The 23,055-nt window shown below is 38.2% G+C and overlaps 1 protein-coding gene across 3 annotated transcripts in view; it reads left to right on the forward strand.

The window, feature by feature from the left end:
• The window catches only part of ADGRG6 (adhesion G protein-coupled receptor G6), a 133,524-nt gene that overhangs the window by 50,602 nt on the left and 59,867 nt on the right, over positions 1–23,055 (forward strand). For 2 of the 3 annotated variants that reach the window (XM_040965313.1, XM_040965315.1), the window contains exons 2-4: positions 6,019–6,360; positions 8,422–9,045; positions 18,280–18,348. In XM_040965313.1, coding sequence (XP_040821247.1) covers positions 6,019–6,360; positions 8,422–9,045; positions 18,280–18,348 — 1,035 coding nt within the window. Of the gene's footprint in view, positions 1–6,018; positions 6,361–8,421; positions 9,046–18,279; positions 18,349–20,990; positions 21,075–23,055 lie in introns of all 3 variants that reach the window. The other variant, XM_040965314.1, reaches the window with a different exon arrangement.

Raw genomic sequence — 23,055 nt, forward strand, 5'->3', positions numbered from 1 at the left:
TGCAATGGTCTAAGCTAGGTGTGACCACGCCATCTGCCATCACTCATGGGTAAAGGAATCCACAACAGTCAGGGTAGGTCAAGGCAGCAGCACCCAAATGTGCTTCTTTAAACAGGATGTGGGGTGGGCCGGGCTGCCACTGGAAGGGGACAGAAGGGGCAGGGCTGAACAAACCTTAACTCACAAGTAACAACAGAAATAAGGTTGGAGCACAGCTCATGCCAGGTAGGTCCTTGCACATACTGATCTGTGTGAGGCAGAGGCACTAAGCCACAGCATCCAAGGGGCCACGACAAGTGAGGGGCTCTGCCAAGCGGAGACAGAACAACCACCGGCCTACACCTGCTCTATGGCAGGGCAGAGGCCCGGTTGGGGAAATAACAGGACACCCTAGCTGGGTTGAGTTTCCCACCAAGGAGCGCATGGGCTGGAACTGAGGCTACATTCTGATCAGGATACGATCGTAATCTCACTTGGCACAATTGTGGACTGGGATGGGAAGCACCAAGCCAGGCCAAATTCCAACACCATCTGGTGCTCTGGAGGACCGGGGAGGGTTGTGTGACAGACTAGGTTAGGTCTCAGCCCTGACTGAACCATGTGTGAGCTTGGTAGGGGTATGGAAGAGCCATGGCTGGGTTGAAATATCCAACAACAAGAACCAGCTTGGGTCGGAGGCCAGGCAGGAAAAGCCACTGTTCCTCCTAGGATAGCAGGCGAACTGAGTAGTGCTGGCTCATGGACCCACTGGTATGCGCGAAAACTGGCATTGGGACAGGTTCTGGTGGAGGAGCCCGGGCAACTTCTCTGGCAGGACACAGTCCCATGCAGGTAAGCGCAAGAAGCACAATAGGGAACAACCCAGAACAGGCCATGAAAATTATCCCACTGGCATACACATGGCATGGGTTGGGGGCAGACCAGCCTGAATCTGTTCACATTACCTTCTGGTGAATCCGAGCACCAGAACAGAGTGTGGGTCGAGCCAGGTTCGGTTGCAACACATACCAGTACACAACAAGTAATGCCAAGGTGAGATGAGCCATACCAGATGTGGCTGCAGCACACAAACAGCACATGTGACAATCAGGGAGGAGGCAAAGCCAACAGGGGAATGTGGGCACTCCTGCAGGATAACTACTTCCATTGGAAAGTGTGAATACGGATGGGGGCAGTTCAGACTAGGCAGGGCTATAGCACCTGTGGGCCTCACGGTGAGCTGACTGTTCTGACTGGTGCGAGTTAAAATTAGAGTGGGTTGAGGGGTGTTTGGGCTTAGCCACAGCGTTAGCTGGCAGAGGCTGGTATTAGGAGCTAATTCTGTCAAGCCAAATGCCAAAACCACCTGGAGACTGCATACTCTGGGAGTGGGTGTGGCCTAATAGGGAAATAGTGGGCACCTCCCTCAGGGTTACCACCCTCACTGGACAGCACGAAACCCAGGCTAGGGGCAGGGGTAGCTTGACAGAAAGGCACCTGCCAGTGGGTGTATGGGCTGGATAATAGGTTGGTTGGGTTGAACCAGGCTTCAATGTCCATTGACGTGTGCGAGAGCTAATTGGGATGTGGGACAGACTGGACAAGCCTGCAGTGCATACTGGCAAGCATGGGAACTAGGGTAGGGGGCAGAACTGGTAGGGGTTTTGGGGAGTCGCCTCAACTAGGCTGCAGCTCCAACTGGTTTGCATGAAGACCGAGTATGAAGTGGGTAGAATCGAGCTGGACTACAACACCCATTGGTTCACAAGGAAGACAGGGCTGGAAGCCGAACGGGACCCAGTAATCGCAACGACCAGCATATGCATAAGCTGATTGGTGTGACGCACAGTGTTGGAGTCTGTACTAGCAAACTCACTCAAGAATCAGATCTGGGATCAACTCAGATGAAGTTTCTTTGGATATTTCTCGAACTGAACTGCTGATCTTGGAACCCCAACCATCAAGAGACTGTCAGCCAGTGGACTCTGAATAGGTTTCATTACGGTTGGGACGGAGAGATTGGCAGCAATCCAGAACTGATGAACTATCAAAACTGTATGAGCAGGACCCTTGGAGCGCGCCTCATGTTGGGGATGGGGGATGGGTGGGAGGTAGGGTGGGGCTTTCCCCTTTGTTACTCCCCTAACCCTAGATACAGGGCAAAATGATTATATTAGTGTGGAAACAATGATATTACCCACTTTCACCCTGTAGCCCGTGACCCTTTGTACCCTAATAAACTAAGATTATTTAAAAAAAAATAAATAAATAAAAATAATCTAGTTTAGTGGGAATACAGAAAATACCTGTGTACGGTAATCAAATGCAAAAATGACCATTTCACTTATATAATAAATTTTAAAGTCACAAATTACTAAAACTCTAGCAATAACATTTTTAACCATTGGTTTGGCAAAGATATAAAACAAAGTTTTCCAAAATTAAGTTTTCAGCAATACTGGCACACAGAGATATTTCTTTTTCTGTGGTCTGTAAATATGATGAGCATGATGATACATATTTTATATGACACTTCATGCAGTTAGGATATTTACTTAGCTGCTGTAGCTACTGTAGCTGAATCTTATGGAAGAATAAGGGTTTACTTGTAGTATGTGTTTTTTTTTTTAAAGATTTATTATTATTTTTATTGGGAAGGCGGATATACAGAGAGGAGAGACAGTGAGGAAGATCTTTCGTCCGATGATTCACTCCCCAAGTGAGCGCAACGGCCTATGCTATGCCGATCAGAAGCCAGGATCCAGGAACTTCTTCCGGGTATCCTACATGGGTGCAGGGTCCCAAAGCTTTGTGCTGTCCTTGACTGCTTTCCCAGGCCACAGGCAGGGAGCTGGATGGGAAGCGGGGCTGCCGGGATTAGAACTGGTGCCCATATGGGATCCTGGGGCGTGCAAGGCGAGGACCTTAACCACTGTGCCATCACGCCGGACCCCGTGGTATGTGTTTTAATGCATGTTATGGAAACTTTATTGTATTTTCTCTGACCTAATAAATGCCTAAAGGGAAAAGACATCCTACTCTCAGCAGTGCTGCCCTATCCCTTTTAAATTAATGATGCAAAAATGTTGGTGTTAACGGAATGATTGGTGAGTGCCTACACCTACCTAGCTATTTATAAGCCAGCTGTAGTCTATGGAAGTTATTGATATTCGTTCAGGTGGTCTCCTGAACATCCCTGGGAAGTGGGTGCTTTACTCAGTGTGAAGATGGTAAAACCAGGGCATAGAGATTAACCTGTAAAGACTGGAATATTCAAGGTTATGGACCAGATAATTTTCCACTATTCTTCATTCAGACCTTATGAAAGAATTGGACAAAAATAGTGTATCAGGATAAATAAAGTCATGGACATTACTTGGGTTATGAATTTAGGAAGCATTAGCTCGTTTTGGAACAATGATGCTATCTACATGTTAGAATGACACTGAAGTTGTTTTCTTATTTTTTTCTCTATTTTAAATCTCCAGAGACTATTTTTGAATAATCAGTTATTAATTGATAAACATTATTTTTCTGTCTGAGTCAAATAATAAGAAGACATTTAAGATGTCAGGGAAGCCTCTGTGTTATGAGTGAAATGTTTGCAAGAAACAGCCCTAAGGCTCATGTAGAAAGACAGGTCAGAACCCACACACTGTTCCAGGCTTAGGATTTGTTTGCTGTGGATTCATGTACTACACTCAGTCATGCTTTAATTTAGGGAGGATCTCAATCAAATTTACACTCATTCATGCATCCATTTCTCCATTAATTTAACTATTGAAAATCTTGGCCCAGCAGCATGGCCTAGCGGCTAAAGTCCTCGCCTTGAATGCTCTGGGATCCCACATGGGTGCCGGTTCTAATCCCAGCAGCTCCACTTCCCATCCAGCTCCCTGCCTGTGGCCTGGGAAAGCATTCGAGGACGGCCTAAAGCCTTGGGACCCTGCACCCATGTGGGGGACCCTGAGGAGATTCCTGGATCCTGGCTTCTGATTGGCATAGCATCGGCCTTTGTGCTCACTTGGGGAGTGAATCATCGGTTGGAAGATTTTCCTCTCTGTATATCTGACTTTCCAATAAGTAGATAAATCTTAAAAAAAAAAAAAAAAAGAAATAAAATCTGTATGTTCTAGCAAACATCTGCTATGTTTGAAATAGTAGGGTCAATATGGTCAATATCTATGCTTTACTAATTGAATTTTTGGCTAGTAGGAGAAAGTACAAGTAAACAAATAATTTTACTGAGGGGAGAATGTAACTGCTGTGAATAGTGCCATAATGGAGAGTAATACTCCGGGGATGTGAAAGGGAAAGCATTTTGCAGACATTTGGTGATCACCAATTTGTTTTTGAGTTGTCCATCTTTTTAAAGATTTATTTTTATTATTTTTTATTGGAAAGGCGGATATACAGAGAGGAGAGACAGAGAGGAAGATCTTCCGTCCGATGATTCACTCCCCAAGTGAGCCGCAACGGCCGATACTATGCTGATCCGAAGCCAGGAGCCTCTTCCGGGTCTCCCGCGCGGGCGCAGGGTCCCAAAGCTTTGGGCCGTCCTCAACTGCTTTCCAGGGCCACAGGCAGGGAGCTGGAAGGGAAGCGGGGCTGCCGGGATTAGAACCGGCGCCCATATGGGATCCCGGGCGTGCAAGGCGAGGACTTAACCACTTGCGCCACCGCGCCGGGCCCTGAGTTGTCCATCTTTAGCCCTTCACAAGGTGTCAGCATTCAGGAGGCAGGGACAGAAGGAAGGCAAATTAGGAAAAATGGGTGGAGAGGAGTTGGTAAGGCCAAACAGTGGTACATGGTGACCATAGGGTAAGGACAGAAGGAAAATCCAGCATGAGCCCTTGAACATGTCACTGTATAAGAATAATAATATTTGCAGTAACTGTCATTTTCAGAAAAGGTTACTGCAGTCTCATAATGTCCAATTCAGTAAAAGTGCGAGGAATACACTGAACTTACAGTGACTTCTAAAAATATATTTGAAGCATTGTAGTAGAAATTTCAATGAAGTATTTTATTGTTTGAAAGTAAAGTTTTTATGGTGTTTTTAAATTTAAAATGTTGGATTAACCATAATTCTGTCTTAATGTATATAAATATTTCTTAAATAATCTGGATATTTATTGTGGGAAGATAGTATACCTTACTTTCTGCTTCTAGCTGGCAGTCAGGCCATTGGTAAATAATAATTGGGAATAGTCTGCCTGCTTTAGTGAAAAATGGAATAACTCAATTTCTTTTGTCTGCTACACATATTCATCAAATTAGTATTTGATGTGAATTTACCCTGCGTACTGTGAATAAAGTGATGAGCAAAGAAAATATGACACTTGACCTCATGGCATTTAGAGGTAAAAGCGAAACCAGTCTTCCTTTAGTGTTGGCCTTGATTCTTGCTGTATTGCTGTTCCCTTCCCAGACTCCTTCACTTCTGGTGGATCTCACTATGTCATTATTTCTCTATTCTTTGCTTTGCTTTTTTTCCCATATTTTATTACTTATTATTAGGCTATGTTATGTTAATCTTCAAATCCAAAATAGAAGTGTGCTAATCCTTCACACAAAGACTGTCTTGCTCACTGGTATGGACTATTTGGAACAATACTTAACAGTGAACTGGTACCCAGTGAACATTCAGTGAATTAATAAATGAGAAGATCATAAAGTATATACTTTCCAACTCTGATAAACAGGTGGGGTAAGTGAAAGTGTTGTCAAAACTATGAGTTTATACAATGTGTGTGTCCTTTGTGCATTTGATGGAGAACTCCCACAATTCTCTTCCCATTCTCAGGCCATATGACCTCCCAGGTTTAAGATATATTGCTCTCTCTTTTTTTTAATATTTGGCACATCATTGGTATTTCTTTTTCTCCTTATGATGGCTTCATTTTCCTCTTAATTTTCATCATTGTGTTCTGATATTTTTAAGTATTTACTATTTGGTTGCCCCTGGTGAATGGTATTGTTGGTTTATTAAGCACATCTAATCCCAGCTCTTCTCTGTCTCTCTTGTTTGGCCAACAGCATGGGGATGCGCCAACTGCAGGGTTCTCCTGTCCAGTCCTTCTGGGACCTTCACTTCTCCATGTTACCCTAACGACTACCCTAATAGCCAAGCTTGCTTGTGGACCCTCCGAGCCCCCACTGGCTACATTATTCAGATAACCTTTAATGACTTTGACATCGAAGAAGCTCCCAATTGCATTTACGACTCATTATCCCTTGATAATGGAGAGAGCCAGACTAAATTTTGTGGAGCAACTGCCAAAGGCCTATCATTTAACTCAAGTGCGAATGAGATGCGTGTGTCCTTTTCAAGTGACTTTAGCATCCAGAAGAAAGGTTTCAATGCCAGCTACATCCGAGGTATGTAAACCAAAGGCTGTGCCAACCTTCTGCTTTCATTTACCATGTGCTACAATAAACACAAAGACCAGAAGACAGAGTTATGCTCTTTTATGTGAACATGAATGATTAGGGTTAGGATTCAAGGGCAAGAATCTGTTACTGTTCTCTGAGCATTCTCATTAGCAAACTATAATGACCAGATCCAAAAGCTGGTTACAGTAGAGCTCGAATCTTTTATACTGTTTATACATAGAATCTTTTAAAGCTGCTTGGAAGACACATAGATATTCCATTGCTAATAATTAAAACCTATAATTCTGATTTCTGTCTACTGAAAATTTAAAACCTCTCTATTTAGAAATGACTTCATTTTGAATTTTAAGATGTTGCTTTTTAAAGGAACTATGCCAGGGAACAAGCAAGATTAGTGTGTAAATTTTAAAATAATTATTAATAAGTTAGGCTAAAAGCAGCTTAGTTTGATGAAAACATTGCTGGACTATGGCTGATAGAAATAAATAAATAAAACATACTGTCATTCAGTGTTTCCGTTTCTGGAAGACTGTAACGTCGAATTATTCCATTATCTCTAAAATCAGTCAAGCTTTAGACCTGAATTTAGATAAAACTATGAAAATGACTTGCCTTCCTTATTGTAAATTATGTTTTCTAGTGAATTTTTTTAATGTTTGTGATTGACCTTAGGTAAACATGTGACTAAGTAAAAACATAGATCCTTTAATAATTCTAAATCGCATTTAAAAATTGCACAGATTTGGAAATAAAGAAAGAAATTAGAATTACCTACATGTCTCCCATGTGCAGCCAAAACAACTAACTAGGCTAATGAGCTTATTTCATTCCATGTTTTATCTTTTCACATATATAGGGAACATTGAATTCATGTTTTGTTAGTATCCCTACATATGTAATACACATAAATGCTTCCTTATATTTTAAACATAGGCTAGAATTCATAATTTCCTTCAATTCTACCATGGGTTTTATCAGAATATTTATATTAAAATGATGTCTTAAAATAGAAGTGTTCAGAAAAATGTATTCAAACTGCCATTCATATGATATTAAAAATAATTTTTTTCAGGAGAGGTAGTACTTTATCAAATGAGGTTTACAGTGCCTGTGGTATTAACATAGGGTTCCCCTATTATACTTTTTAGTTATGTCACATAATTATTAGTCTACTGTATTTTAGTTTTTAGTTTCTTGTGTATGTTATAGTGGTAATCCCTTGCTGTTTATTGCTATCATACAAGTACCATTCTGCCTGGTGCAGACTGTACTGAATTCTCGTTACCCATTTGTGTTTGAGTGCCAGTAGGCTTTCTGTTACCCTTGAGGATACCATGGTAGGGAAAGGTGAAGGAACACATCCAAGTTCATGTGACTACTCCCTAGAAAAAGCATTTCTAAATGCTCTTTCCTATTCCTCAAAAATTAGCAAATTTGCCTAGACGTAAAGGAGCAATGCTTAAAAATTTCACTTTTGTTAGGCTTTTCACTAGAGTCATTTGTTCAGTAGAACTCTTTTTTTCCATTTTTTGCCTGAAATACCCAGGAAATGGGAAGAAAATACAATGTCTAAAAGACGAGGGTAGAGTAAGAATAAGTATAAAGAATAAAAGGCAACTGTTTATTAAAAGGGAACTACTTGTTCAGAAGTTATTTGAAAAATTGAAAATCTGTATGTGTACACTCAGCCTTTTGGGAAAAGTTACTGATTTTCTTTTTCAAGTAAACAAATTGTGTGTCTTAATTTTTAATTCTCTAGATCAGAGTTTAAAAAGTAGTTTTCAACTTGGTTATCACTCAAATGTTTCGATGTAATATCCAATCATGGCTGTAGCTAAAATGCGTGAATTTCTTAGTGTTGTTATTGGTACAATATAATTGGATAAGATTTAGTGATTGGGGATAAACAGAAAGAGAAAACTAAAGGAGGAAATAGAGGGGCTAAAAAATCAATTAGTAAGATGAAGCATATGAGATATTTTGCATCTCAGTGGTTAATGTTCTACAGATCATATGTTTCTCTCTGTTTTTGTGTTTTCATCCTAGTTGCTGTGTCCTTAAAGAATCAAAAGGTGATTTTACCCCAGACACTAGATGCCTACCAGGTGTCTGTTGCGAAAAGTATCTCCATTCCGGAGCTCAGTGCCTTCACACTCTGCTTTGAAGCAACCAAAGCTGGAAATGAAGACAGTGACTGGGCAGCTTTCTCCTACTCAGATGCTTCCTTTGCTCAATTACTCAGTTTTGGAAAGACCAAAAGTGACTACTTTCTGACTGTTTCTGGCTCCAAATGCTTACTGAACAGTGCACTACATGTCAAAGAGAAAGAAGATATTTTCACAGAAAGCTTTGAGCAGCTCTGCATCATTTGGAATAATTCATTGGGCTCCATTGGTGTAAATTTCAAAAGAAACTATGACACAGTTCCGTGTGATTCTACCATTAGTAAAGTTATTCCTGGAAATGGGAAGTTGTTACTGGGCTCCAATAGAAATGAAATTGCCTCCCTGAAAGGGGACATTTATAATTTTCGACTTTGGAATTTCAGTATGAATTCCAGAATCCTCTCCAACCTCAGCTGTACTATGAAAGGAAATGTGGTCGACTGGCAAAATGACTTTTGGAATATCCCAACCATGGCTCTGAAAGCTGAAAGTAACCTAAGTTGTGGTAAGTCTGTGGCATGGCAAAGTCACTCTGTTTTTCAGCATTGTTCCTATTAATATATTTGTTAACAGAAATTATGCATAAACACATACATATATATCTGTATATATGTGTATGTGCATACCGAAATTATAACATTCTCGTTGTGCCTGTATTATGTACGGAGGCCTTCTTAGTATACATTTGAATATGAACTATGCTTATTCAAAGTTTTGACTCACCACTTTAAAATTTTATATATGTCATAAAATATCCCAAATGTAGTAGTAATATAGAAACAATGATCATGAACTTATCTTATGAAAATGTCAATCCTTGTTTCAAACAAAAGGAATTAATATATATTATTTGTCTCAATCACAGAAATGATGCATTAACATACAAATTTATCATTGTGGAATGCTGTTTCAATAATATTACCTAAGTAAAAAGCCATCATCTTTGAGAATAATGTTGAACATTACCCCATCTACTTTATGGAAATTTTTTTAAATATTTATTTTTTATTGGAAAGTCAGATATACAGAGAGGAGGAGAGAGAGAGGAAGATCTTCCATCTGCTGATTCATTCTCGAGGTAGCAGTAATGGCCCTAGCTGAGCTCATCTGAAGGCAGGAGCCAGGAGCTTCTTGCGGGTGTAGGGTTTTAAGGCTTTGGGCTGTCCTTGACTGCTTTCTCAGGCCACAAGCAGGGAGCTATAGGGGAAACAGGGCTGCTGCAATTAGAACTGGGGCCCATGTGGGATCACAGCATGTGTAAGGCAAAGATTTCAGCCACTAGATTATTGTGTCAGGCCTTGGAAAATCTTGGTCATTAGGGATTATCAGTTTTCTCTTTGAACTTCTTCCTTTATCTGCTTGAAAATGAGCGTTTATAGTTGTTGCTCTCTCTTCTGCGGTTACTCTTCAAGAAACTTTAAATGTGGTGCTGGCAGAGGTAGCTACATGCAAAACATGTAGGAGATATAATCCTGTGTAAAGAATGATATTGAAATAGACCCACATAGAGAATTCTCTAGGTATAGAATTTTATTCTGTAAGTCCTTATTATAATAAATGATGGATTGAAGCACAAAAATTTTGTGATCATTTCTAGATGTTCTGTGACTAAATCTGAGGCACTGTTAATATATGTTTCAGTTAACAGTGATGACTCTGAGTAAAGGAGGGAAGAAGAGGCCTGGTGGTGAAAAATAACTTGTTTATGACTTGGGAGGAAGTTTTATCAAAGGTAGCAAAGTGGGATTCATTATGTAAACTCACGATCACCTCTTCAAAGTTCCTGGGCTGTTGCCCACAAGCGTACCCCCTTTCCCACATTGGTCCATGCACCCTGTTACGGAAGGAGGCTGTAGAGCATCCTAAGGCGTTCCATGCAGTGCTCTCTCAGTCCAAGCTTAGCTTGAGACTAACCTTCAGGAACAGCTGAGAAGTCCCCCTTAGCAAAGATGCTGAGAAGGTCAGGTGCGTGTGTGTCTGTGCTTGGTGTGGGATAATGCAAAGCAGAGTGAAGACTGGTACCCTTCTTGTACTCAGAGTGATTATCTGTCTTTGGAGGCCTCTTTTTCACCATATGCTTTGACCCTTAGTAGAAAGTTGTAACATGGACTTTATAATATTTATCTTCTTGTGGAATGATATTTGAGGGATGTTTTAACTCACAAATAAAATTTGGTTAGGTATATTAATAATTGATGATACTAAAATTCTAATGCATGCCAATATGTGAGAAAAATACACTTTGCATATATAGATCCGTTTCTTGCTCCCATGAGTCTCATTATGTGGGCGCTGTAATTATTTTCATTTGCCAAAGAAAAATCAAAGGTCCTAAGGAAGTTAAATTTCTTATAGAATATTACTTAGTTTTTGAATTCAGAAAGCTTGGAGTTAGAACTCACCTACCAGTGTAAATTAGGCTGATTTTCAGTAGAAGCAGGTCTAGAAGAAGTGACTTGGACCAAAGAAGAGCAAGGCAAGCTAACTTTTGCCCAGGAAAAAGCACGAAAGTCCATGGTCTCTCAGGCCAGCAGCGTGTTCGTGAGAAAACACCAGCATTATAGAGTGTTAACAGAGCATTTGTTTTAAACAAACTTCATGAGATTTCCTTCCTGCAATGTTTCTTGGACAACTCAGTATGATAAAATGTGAGGGATGTAGTGTTACAGGGATTCCTACGCTTCTCTAGGAAATCCTTTAGACGAAGAGTTGGCAAGCCAGGAAGGCCTATGGCAAGACACGTTTTTGTAAATACATTTTCATTGGAACATAGCCATTCCCATTGGTTTACTGGATGTCAGCAGCTGCCTTTGTGCTACAGTGGCTGACTTGATGTGGTGGTAGGTAAAGTGTGGCCTACCATCCTAGAATATTTACTGCCTAGCTCTTTAGGAAAATAGTTGGAACCCCTTGAAACTCTTCTAGAGAATCAGAAGGACCCAGCTGACTGAAACCCATACTTTGGACGACAGTGGAAAGCTGCAGTTTCTACTGGGCCAGAGAAAGCAAGTCGATAACCGGTAGGATAGTTTAGCTCTTAGCCATGGATGGTAGTGCTAGTCTTTATTTGTTCTTGTTTATTTACATTTGTTTCACACAATGCTTTTAAATGGTATGTTATTAAAAATATTATGAAAGCTCATATTTTATATTAAAACAATTTTTTAGATTTTATTGACAAACAAAAAACGTATGCATTGCTACTGGTTTTCACCTGGCATGTGTCACCGGAGCTAAATGGTGGCCACACTTTGGAAGGGCATTCCATTTCTTCTCAGTCCTTAGCACTCCCTAAATTCCTCCCACTCCTTTACACTGCCTGCTGACCCTTGTGGGCATGTACCTTTAGAGATCCTGATTCAGGCTGCTCTGTTCACTTTAACAGGGTGAAAAGCAAGGCTTAGAAAAAAATAGATTGCTAGGCTGGTTCATGGCTTACACTTGTTTCCCTGTCCAGTGTTTATTATCCAGATGTTCTCATATTTTCCTTTTTAAAAATATTATGAGTTATTCTGAGAATTGACAATTGTTTAATAAAAATTGTATGTCATGCTGCTTTGATATACAAGAGTACTTCAAAAGGTTGTGAAAAATTAAAAAATAACTTCGTTTCAGTGCAAAAATATTTTAAAAATTTATCCATTTTTTCTCATGATATACATCCTGTGAGCTTTTCACAAGTTTGATTTTGTGTTAGAAGCAGGAGAACGGAGAGACAGACACACAGTGTTCCTGTCCACTGGCTCACTCCCAGAATGACTGCAGCACCTACAGCTTGGCTAAGCTGAAGCTGGAAATCAGGAACTTACTCCATGTCTCCCTTCTCAGCAGCAGAACATCACTTGCGCCATGACTGTTGTCTCCCAGGATTGGCTTTAGTTGGGGGCAAAGCTGGAAGTCAGTCTAGATGCTCTTAGGTGGGAAGCAGTATGTTCACTGCCCAGATGACCACAATAGCCAAGGCTTGAATAAGCCAAAGCCAGACACCAGGAGCTCCATCCAGATTTCTCAGGTGGATGGCAGGAACCCGAACACTTAAGTCACCGTCTGCTGCCTTTCCCAGGGCATTAGCAGGGGGCTAGATTGTAAGGGAAATAGCCAGGACACCAATATTCGAATTTATTTATTCTTTTGTTTAATTGAGAGGCTCAAACAAGAGAGAACTCCTGTCTGCATCTATTTACCATGTATTAGTGAGATTATCACGCAGTTTTCCTGTTTTCTTAAACACTGCTTGAGAGTTAAGATTACCAGAATGTATTGAGTTCATTTGCCTAAGACGTTTGTCAGTTTTCAAAATGACGTCATTCATGCAGTAACACAAGTTTGCAAGAGTCTAAATGTTTGCTTCTCCTTAGCTTAGGTGGTTGTCTTCTTGACCTTCCAGGATGATGTCACGAGCCCTCCCCTGGCATGCTGAGATGCCTGGAATGATGCGTCAGCAGTCAGGATAACAGGGAATTCCCGACTGCTTAATCATCAGCGTTGGGAATTGAAGAACCTAAGTCACTTATTAACCAACAGGAAATACCTGTAACAGATTTTATATCTAGGCTACTTAATGAAACAAAACTTCAGTGAGTGTGCTCAATTGATATTTTAAACTTTTTTTTTTTTCTGGAAAACATTGTGTCTTGCTGCTTATTTATGGTTATCATAATTTCTAACAAACTAATTATTAGTTCAAAAACCAGTGTGAAAATGGAATTCATTCCTAACATTCCATTGGACAGGCTGTGTAAGTTAATTGTACCTTCTGGGAGAAATTAGTGATGGAGTATAAATGGCTTTTTTTTAAAGATGCATTGCTAAATCAATTTTCACACAAAAGTAAAATAATAAGACTGACTGCAATTAACATTAAAACATCCTGTCATCTTTTTCACATACAAAATACTCAAATCTCAATAAAATCAATGTAAGTGAACATTGCAGCAGTTTCAGAATTAAAATTTTAATTTCCCCTGCAATTTGTAGGTCTTTAGAAATCATGCTTAGGGAGAAATGGCATATTTAGCTATAATCTTTTTTTTTTTAGGTTTAATACCATCTTTATTTTTTTAGGACAGTTTTATGACCTCCATGGATAGATTGATTTCCTTAGTGGACATTTTAATTATAGGTGCTAGTATTTGCTTGTGTTATGATTCACATTAGGTACTGGCTAACATCCATCAGTTTTCACAAAGAACAGACAGTGCCTTCTCTACTAGTTTTGTTTATTTTACTGATTAATGCTCTTTCCTGAGGAGTGGTACAGTATCACTCAATGAATAGCCCAAGTTCATTTTAGTCACATTTATGTAACAAGCATTTATTGAGCACTTCCATTTGTTAGTCACTGCGAGTATAGAGGTAAGACACAACTTACAAGTATCCAGCTATGATCTTTTCAGGAAATATCTGAATTTGTGCCAGTTTTGGTTTTAATTTCCAAAGTTTTACACCTGGTGTCTACTACTTTACCCAATCTTGGATTCACACTCTCATTTTAATTATTTATGTCCTCTAAGCAAAAAATGAATTGTTTTTTATTCCCTTCCTTCCATCACTAATGAATTACTTGCTATCGGCATTTTTAGATTGAGAGCTCATTTTTAGGAAAAAATAACATTTTTACAAAAGACTTTATGTTTTCAGGATGCTCAATATTTTATGAGTATTATGGCCTCAAATAATTTTTCTGTTAAATATATGTTTATGAATAAGAATTGTAAGCATTAAAAATTTTATTTTTCCCTGTTTTACAACTTATGCAGATTCACTGTATGATTATTATTTGATATATCATTAAGTGAGGTACAAGAAGATTTGATGTCTGTATATCAGTCTTTTTTAGCCCGTTTGTAAGTTTTTAGTGACTTTTCAGTAACGATTTTCACTGAATAATAATATAGAGAAGAAAGTAATCATCTTACAGCTTTCTGTCAAACTGCATGCTTTCAGTGAATTCATTTTTTTTTTCCGGAGAAATTAGGTCTAAATTTATTAATAATATTGAGTGTAAGTACTTTTCTGGTAGTTTGACAAATCAATGCAGAATGGACACAATCTAAGAACAATCAGAACAGCATGGCAGGTCACAGATTCAGCACAGAGGAATGTGTCTTTCTTGTATTGTACTGGTTTGTAAACCCATCAGCCTAGGAAAATTGATCATTAGATTGCCTTTTTATATGCAAGAAATAGAACTGGATCCTCTTAAAACTTTTGTGTACGCTTTTTATATTTCTTATATTTGTTTCTGAAATTTGGTAGATTTTTAAAGGAAGGTCTTTTTAATGTCCTTCTAATAAACTTGCCTCTTGTATTTAAATCATTTTTGCCAAAATAATCTTCAAATGTAAATTCTGTTGTTGCATTAGATCATCATAGAATAAAGTTTGAGTACTCATGAAGCAATGTTAATTTGCTGAAACTAGAAATTCTCCCAAAGGAAAAGTTACTTAAAATATTGAGAAGCAAGTATTACAGTTTCCAGTGCAATGATGCCACACTTTGAAATTCATACTTGTTGCACAATAAAACCGTGAAATGTTCAAGAACATTGTTAAATATCCTATCCTAAATCCTAGTTCTTTTGATTTGCTTTCCTTTTCGCAGCTCTAACATCTTTTTATATACTGTAGTGCAAATTCAGTTGGCCCAAACAGTTCTTTCCCACAAGGCTGTCCTCTTATCTTTGTCTTCTAGAGATACTGTATCTGTGCCAGCAGTGGCCTAAGGAGCCTTTGACTGCCAGCATTGTGTGTGATTTGAGAACCACAGGAACTCCGTCCAAGGGCCTCCTCTGTGAAGTGTTACACTAAGATTACATCAGTCACAATGAGTTTTAAAGACCTGGTAGTTTTCAGAAATCCCTTTCTAAAATATAAGGGCACTGTGGAAGTAGTGGAACCTTAAAATAACTGAGCAGTCATTATCACGGGAGGAATAATGTGCAGAAAGCATTCATGATAAAAGTCCTCTCAGTTCTGTCTCAACATCTGCTTCCTCAATTGCTCTTTTTCCATAGCACACTTTCTTAAGTTTTCAGGCTTCCAAACCCTCTTTTCCTATCTCTGCTTTCTTTCACAGCCAAGCTTCCTCTTTTGGCATTCAATCCTCAAACCCGGGTAGTTTGGATTTCGCTGTTCCCACGCTGCTGAAACTAATTTCTTTGGAGCCACTAACACAATTACAATACAAAGTTAAAGGTCTTCTCAATCTTTATCATTCCTGCTGGTGCACTTGATATTGTCACATCCTCTATTAATCTTATTCACTTCAACTCTGCAAATCCAGCTTCTGAAAGTGTCTTCTGTAAGACTGTCTTTACCTCACACCTGTAGCTCTTTTATTCATATTTGATATTTAAATATAGACATAATTATGGTTATCTCCTATTTGCCCCTCAAACTAACAGTCTGGGTATACTGCCTGTATTCACACCCACAGCTTCTACCGAGTATTTCCTGGCAAGATCTCTTACAAACACACACTCAATTTTCCATATATATAGATGTTACATGGGGTCTGTTTTCATTACTGCATGGAATGTTTCTTCCACTCCTCTTACGATATTCTTCCCCTAGTACTTCCTAAACTCCTTTTATGTAATCATTATGTACCAATTTCTCAAGCTGAAAACTAGTGGAATGTCCTCAGTTCTTCCCTTTTTTCCCCACGTCCTATTTATTAAAAAACCTATATACTCTAGCTTCAAAATTTTTAAAAAGATTTAAAGATGTGTTTAGAATAGCAACACAAAGAGAGAAGGAAGGACTGGGTGAGAAACAGGAGAGAGAAAGAGAGACTTTCCATCCCTGTTTCTGACTGCAGATGATTGCCTTGCCCAGGGCTGGACCAGGTTGAAGATGGTGGTTTCATCCAGCTTCGCATGTAGGTGGCAGGAGCCTAATCATTTGGGTCACTTGCAGGCCACAGGGAGCTGGATAAGAAGAGTAGCAGCAGGGATATGACCCAGCACCCATATGAATGCTGGCACTGCAATGATATTCATTTCCCCCTAATTTCTCTTAAAAATTCAATATTTTACAGTCATTCCTACTGTGTTAATTAATTTTTCAGTTATGTATGAGCACCTACTCACTGATTATGGAATTCACTGATAGAAAAAAAAACCCACAAGGCCCCTTTTCTCATTGGTGTTCATTTTAACAAGCCCTCTACAGGCAACTGATTACCTATTGCTTACAGGTGCCCTACCAAGAAATGCCACATCATTTGGGTCCCAAGACCTCTTCAGCGTCTACTTAGTATGGCATGGTTTAGAAATGGTCTGCCGATAATATCCATCTCTATTCTGCTACCCTAGATCCTATGGCATCACATGCCTCATGAGTCTCCTTCTTTGGAATGGACTTCCTGTTGACTCTTCTCATCTGACTGCTGTCCTGGCCCCCTTTGGACTACAGCAACGTCAAAACTCTTGCCCTGCAGCACTCAGAACTCTAAAGCCAGTTCCCATGCATGGCTGGCTTTCAGCCATGACATTGCTTCAGGCATTATTCTGCACTTTTGCCTCTCACTTTGTAGGGAATGAGTAAATGTTTGCAATGCGAGTTTGTAAATGTTTGTGGTGAGAGATTCTTGCAAATTAATGTCACCCCTCAGACATGGCTATGGGGTTGGGTCTTTTAGCATGTGCCTTTTTTGGTGCCTAAGGGATATTTTGAAAATGTGAGATAATCTCTTCTTACGCACACTCTTTAACTATATAGGCATCTAGGGTTACCTTATATCCTGGTCCTGCCTATACATGATGTTATTCCCATGGGAAAATTTAGAATTAGAATGAAATTACTAGCATGGAAAAATAAAAGCAGGCAAATAATATGTATCATGTATATGTGTGTGTGTTTATGACTTTTGGTAGTATACACATACATATGCAGGAAAACACTTAAATAAATCCATGGAAAATTGAAGTAAAATATGTTTACTTTGGGGCCCAAATGTTTGAAATCCATACATAGTTTTTGTAACGTGCATATTCATGTACTTTTTGAACACCTCATAACTGTATACATACATATATGTATGTATATTTGCATGTATTCTCTTATCTTTATTCATGGTGAATTATACTTTGCCATAGTCAAAGTAGCCCGTCTTCTCCAGGTTCATCTTGTTAGAAGAACTGTTAATTGCCAAAAAAGATTGATTGAATGCAGAAAATCCTGTACTTCCACTGACAAATCAGCTCAAAACTTGTTTCCTACCAAGGATGGTCAGGAAAAATTTTAAATAAAAAGACTCAGTTCCTAACTTGAAGTCACAGACACATGTTCCTAGAATTACAAATACCATGTGTTACTACCTGTGAACCCAAAATATGCATTTTATGAGTGGCTCATAATATCAAATTCATTTTTGAATAATTCTTCTTGTTAATATTACATTTGTATGAATTTCTACCCAGGCTCTATAATTTATTATACAAAAGGCCTTGATCTTTTTACACAAATCCTAAAAGCAGTAGCTCTTCTTTACATTTTATGTGAGTTGCTAATAATTCAGACTTTGAAGGCAGTGTCACTAACATGATTCTTTACTTGGGAAACCTTAAAAGAATTTCTTCCTATTGGAGTATTCCTGTAGGAGTCTTCTAATTCATATTATATCAACTATATGGTTCAAATTATACCAACTATATGGTTCTTGATTTTTTTCTGGATGATATCAATGAATAGAATTAATTAAGTTAAACTAATGTATTCTCTTTGTGTTATCAAAGGTTCTTACTTGGTGCCACTCCCAGCACCAGAACTTGCCGCCTGTGCCGACCTGGGGACTCTCTGTCAAGGTAGGAAACCCACAAAACATTACTCTCTTGAGCTATTCTGATTTGTACTTCTTCCTTGAATAATGACATTGTCATTGCTTTGTTGTTCATCTTAATATTTCACTAGGAAATCAGAAACCAACAAAGCAATAAATTCTGCCCGTGTTTTAGTTGCATTGGTGTGTAGTGCATACAAGAGTGAAGAATGAGTGTGTTCACACACCAGATGAGATCATTTGTATAAGGCTCCGTGATGTTTTCCCCTTCCCTTCCCTTCCCTTCCCTTCCCTTCCCTTCCCTTCCCTTCCCTTCCCTTCCCTTCCCTTCCCTTCCCTTCCCTTCCCTTCCCTTCCCTTCCCTTCCCTTCCCTTCCCTTCCCTTCCCTTCCCTTCCCTTCCCTTCCCTTCCCTTCCCTTCCCTTCCCTTCCCTTCCCTTCCCTTCCCTTCCCTTCCCTCCATCTCTCCATCCCTCCATCCCTCCATCCCTCCATCCCTCCATCCGCTCTCCTTTCTTTTCCTTCCCCAGTTACACAGAGAAATGGGGATGGAAAGAAAGAGAGAAATCTTCCATCTACTGCCTACTCCCCAAATGGCCATAATAGCTTGAAGCCAGGAACAAGGAATGTGCTAGTCTCCTATGTGAACATCAGTGCCCAAGGATTTGGGCCATCCTCTATTACTTTCTCAGGTGCATTAGCAAAAAGCTGGAATTGGTGTGGAGTGGCTGGGACCCAAGCCAGTGCCCGTGTGGGATGCTGGAAATGAAGGCAGTAGTTTAATTCACTACACCATAGCTGTGACCCCAGCATGGAGTTTTGTTTTGTTTTTGTTTTTTTTTCAATTGTAAGTTATTATATGCAATTAAAAAGCATTAATTTTTCTTTTTCATTTCTCTTTTTTCTTCTGAAGAATATTGTAGAGACACAATACAAATATAACCATACATTATTTTGAAGAAATATTTGTATTTATAAAGCAAGGAAGAAGTCAAGTTAAATATTTAGTTAAGACCATGAGTCAATTTATGATGTTATATAACCTAACTCATAAGGGAAAAATGCTTAACTGTGTTGGTGCTTTGTGAATATATTATGTCAGTATTCTAATTATGTATTGTATATTAGGTATACTTGCATGCTAAGTAATACACCAAGTGAGTTTAAAACAATAATATATCTTGATTTAATTTTATCATTGCTCCTTCTAACTACTCCAAATCTGTTTTCATCCATTTGTCCTGTTGGATGCAAGGTAATACATTCTATGTATCACATTAAGAATCACAGCCATACCTTATGTAAAGCCTGCATTTTGTGTGCAAAGGTGAAAGGCTAAGAAGTTAGAGTTAATGAGTGTAAATCCTGTGGTTCCAGTGTGGGATCAGAACAGGCAGGCAAAGGGAGTGTATTTCATTAGTGTACCTTCCCTTTCCCTTTAGGAATGTTATGTCTTTGAAATTATTATCAATCCTGAATGAAAACTACAATCTTAGTTTCTTTCTACGAACTCAGTAGTTTTAAAAGTTATATGAAATGAAAAAGAAAACTAATTTTATTTAGATCAAGATCTGCAGGTATAAAATTGGAAAGTTTTTTTGTTTTTCATTTAATCTGAGATAACTATGGTGTTGATTCTTTGACTCAAAGAATCAGAAACCCAGCTTTCTCAGGTTTTGTTCTTGTATTCTAAATGACCAAAATTCCATTTTCATCGTATAACTGATTGTTCATAATTAAAAAGCCATTCAAAAAGAATTTCTATTTCTTCTTAAAGAATTCTTATTACTAAGTGTTATATACTTTGTAATGGAAAGTTATTTTGGTTTTAAATGGTACTATTTTAAATCAAGAAACTATTTTATTAAGGGCTTTTTGGAAGGTTAATTCTTTTAATGATCATCTTGACATGGCTTATATTTAGGTAATTTTAAAGATACGTATATACATACATATGGGCATTGCTGCGTTTGACTGCCCATGGAACACAAGCGTATCCTCATAAAAGGTAAAATTTTGTGTGATGCTTATTTTATTCCTCAGCTCCTGCAGCATCAAAGTTTTGCATAAAGGTTTAATCTTCTGAGGTTTTAGTAGTGTCAGAGTTATAATGCTCGGAAAATGTCTCTCCTGTGTAAGACTTGCCCCTGGGAAATACATTTTCCTCTAACATTCAGTGATTAGAGCCTGTAATTGATTGATGAAATCTATGTTCTTCATTTTTTTAGTTTTTTTTTTTTTTACTTAAGAGATTTTATTTCTCTAGTTTCAGTTTTGTAACATGCATTCTAAAGGTCTGTAAAGACTACACACGAAAACGTTATCCACTGACAAGTTCAGAAATGGAGATATAGAAAAGTTTACTAACATGTTAGGCAACCATCAACCTGTTAATGACAGATCTAAGCCTCCAATCTGTCATTTCTCGACTTTCATTGCGCAAGTGCAAAATGACACATGACACCAAAGGTCATATGATCTGATTCTTAATGTGCCATGGAACACATTGCTTTGCTTTCATGCATTATAACCTTGCAGTCTGTTGTTACTGTCAAAATGTTTTTATTCTTCCCTTGTGTATTTTCATGCAATAATTATAGCTTAGTCTTCCATATTAACCTTCCTGTACTCCTTGCAAAATTATATCTTTCTTATCTTTATTAGCAGCTACTGTAAACTCTCCTAGTACTACATCACCCATTGCCATCACTAACATGACTGTTACTAATAGAATTGATAGACCAAAGAATGGTAAGAAATTATTACCTTTTATATTTGTGGTGTGTCTGACACAATAATATTATGTTTTAAGGGTGGGAATATATAGTGTTCCAATCAAGTTTCTCTTTGAAATCAAATGATCCATCAGTACATTTGCAGTACAAGTAAAATAACTCCCTGACCGTTTGAGTTTTCTGTGTTAAGTACCAATGGAATGGGTAGATTTCAAGGTCTCCATTTTTGCAGTTTTAGCTAAAGTTTCTTTTGAAGAAATTTTTAAGAGAAAGGCATTTTAATTTTTTAAAAAATAATTTGTGCAATAGTGGACATCTGGTGGGAATAAATGCTACTATTTACATGCTGCTTTCTCAGATAACTCTATTCAGGAAACTAGTTTTGATGGGAATTTGTAATTTCAAAAAGCAAACAATTTTAGTAATTTGATTTTTTAAATTGTAACCAGCTTTGTGTTTATGCATGTGTGACATTTAAATAGGTTTTTATTTTACCTTGTTGAGTTTGCGTGTTGGATACAGTTGGTGAGAATGTGATTATGTCAAAAGTTATAATTACTGTTTTGAATGACAAAATTAGCTTCTAAGTTTTCCACATATACTATTATTTTATTTATTTTTAAGGGCCTATTTCTTTAATTTTTATTATTTTTCCATCATGCCGTTTTGTAAATAAAGGATTCCCCCCTTTCACTCACTCCTCTCCCTCCTCAATTTTCCCTTCCACTAATCATTCCCATATCATTACAGCAGTGTAGGCCTGCAGCAAGAGTTGTAAGTTCAGCATTCTGTTACCTGCATGTACCATGGAATTATAGGTGTAGAGAAAGGGTAAAAATCTAGAATCATATTATCAAGGTCTAAGTAACTTCATCTGGACATAGAAATGCGTTCTGCAAAGTGTCTTCATTTCCAGGTATGCTAGCCTCCATTATAAAGTTCATCTATGAGAAACACACACACACACACATACATCCACATATACTTGTTTACCTAGAGATTTATTTATTTTATATTTTGTATGAATGCTGCATTGCATCAGAGGGAACGTATGATATTTGTCCTATTGGGACTGGCTTATTTCCCCAAACATAATGGTCTGCAGTTGGAACCATTTTGTTGCAAATGGGGGAATTTCCTTCTTTTTAATGGGTAAGTAGTATTCCATGGAGTTGATGTACCAGTTTGTTATGCATTCCTCTTTCAATGGAAATCTGGATTTTTCCCATGTCTTCTGTATTGTGGATTGTGCTTCTATAAATATGGGATTGCAGGTCGTTTTCTCACATGCAAATTTTACTTCCTTTGGATAAATTCTCAAGAGTGGGATAGGTAGGTCATATGGTAGATAAATTTTCAGTTGTCTTACCATTCTCCATACTGTATTTTGTAGTTTCTGCACTAGCTTACACTCCCACCAGCAGTTGAACGGTGTACCTTCTCCCTTACATCTATACCAGCAGATATTATTAGTATATTTCTGAATTAGTATATTTCTACTAGAGTTAGATGGAACCTTAATGTGTTTTTTATTTGTATTTCTCTGATAGCTTGGGAGCTGGAACATTTTTTTTGTACATCTATTAGCCATTTGAATTTGTTCTTTTGAAAAATATCTGTTCATTTCTTTGCCCATTTTGCTGTCATTCAGTGTCTGAAGCTCATTGTAATTCCTGGACATTAGTCCCCTATCTATTGTATAATGTGTGAAGATTTTCTTTAATTCTGTTGGTTTTTTCTTTGCTTGATCATTTCCTTTCTGTACAAAAACGTCTTAGTTTGATGTGGTCTCATTTGTTTGTTTTGGCTTTGACTGCCTGTACTTTTGGTGACTTTCCTAAGAAGTGTTTACCAATTCCTATATCTTGGATAGTGCTTCCCGTTTTTAATTCTACTAGTTTAATGGTTTCTAGGTGAAGATTTAGTTCCTCAACTCATTTAGAGCTAAAATATCTTTCATTTTATATTTTCTTCAATTTGCAAATTTGTGTAACTTT

This window comes from Ochotona curzoniae, unplaced genomic scaffold, assembly GCF_017591425.1.
Source record: "Ochotona curzoniae isolate NIBS_2020 unplaced genomic scaffold, NIBS_Ocur_1.0 scaffold_3890, whole genome shotgun sequence".
NCBI classification, from domain to species: Eukaryota; Metazoa; Chordata; class Mammalia; order Lagomorpha; family Ochotonidae; genus Ochotona; species Ochotona curzoniae.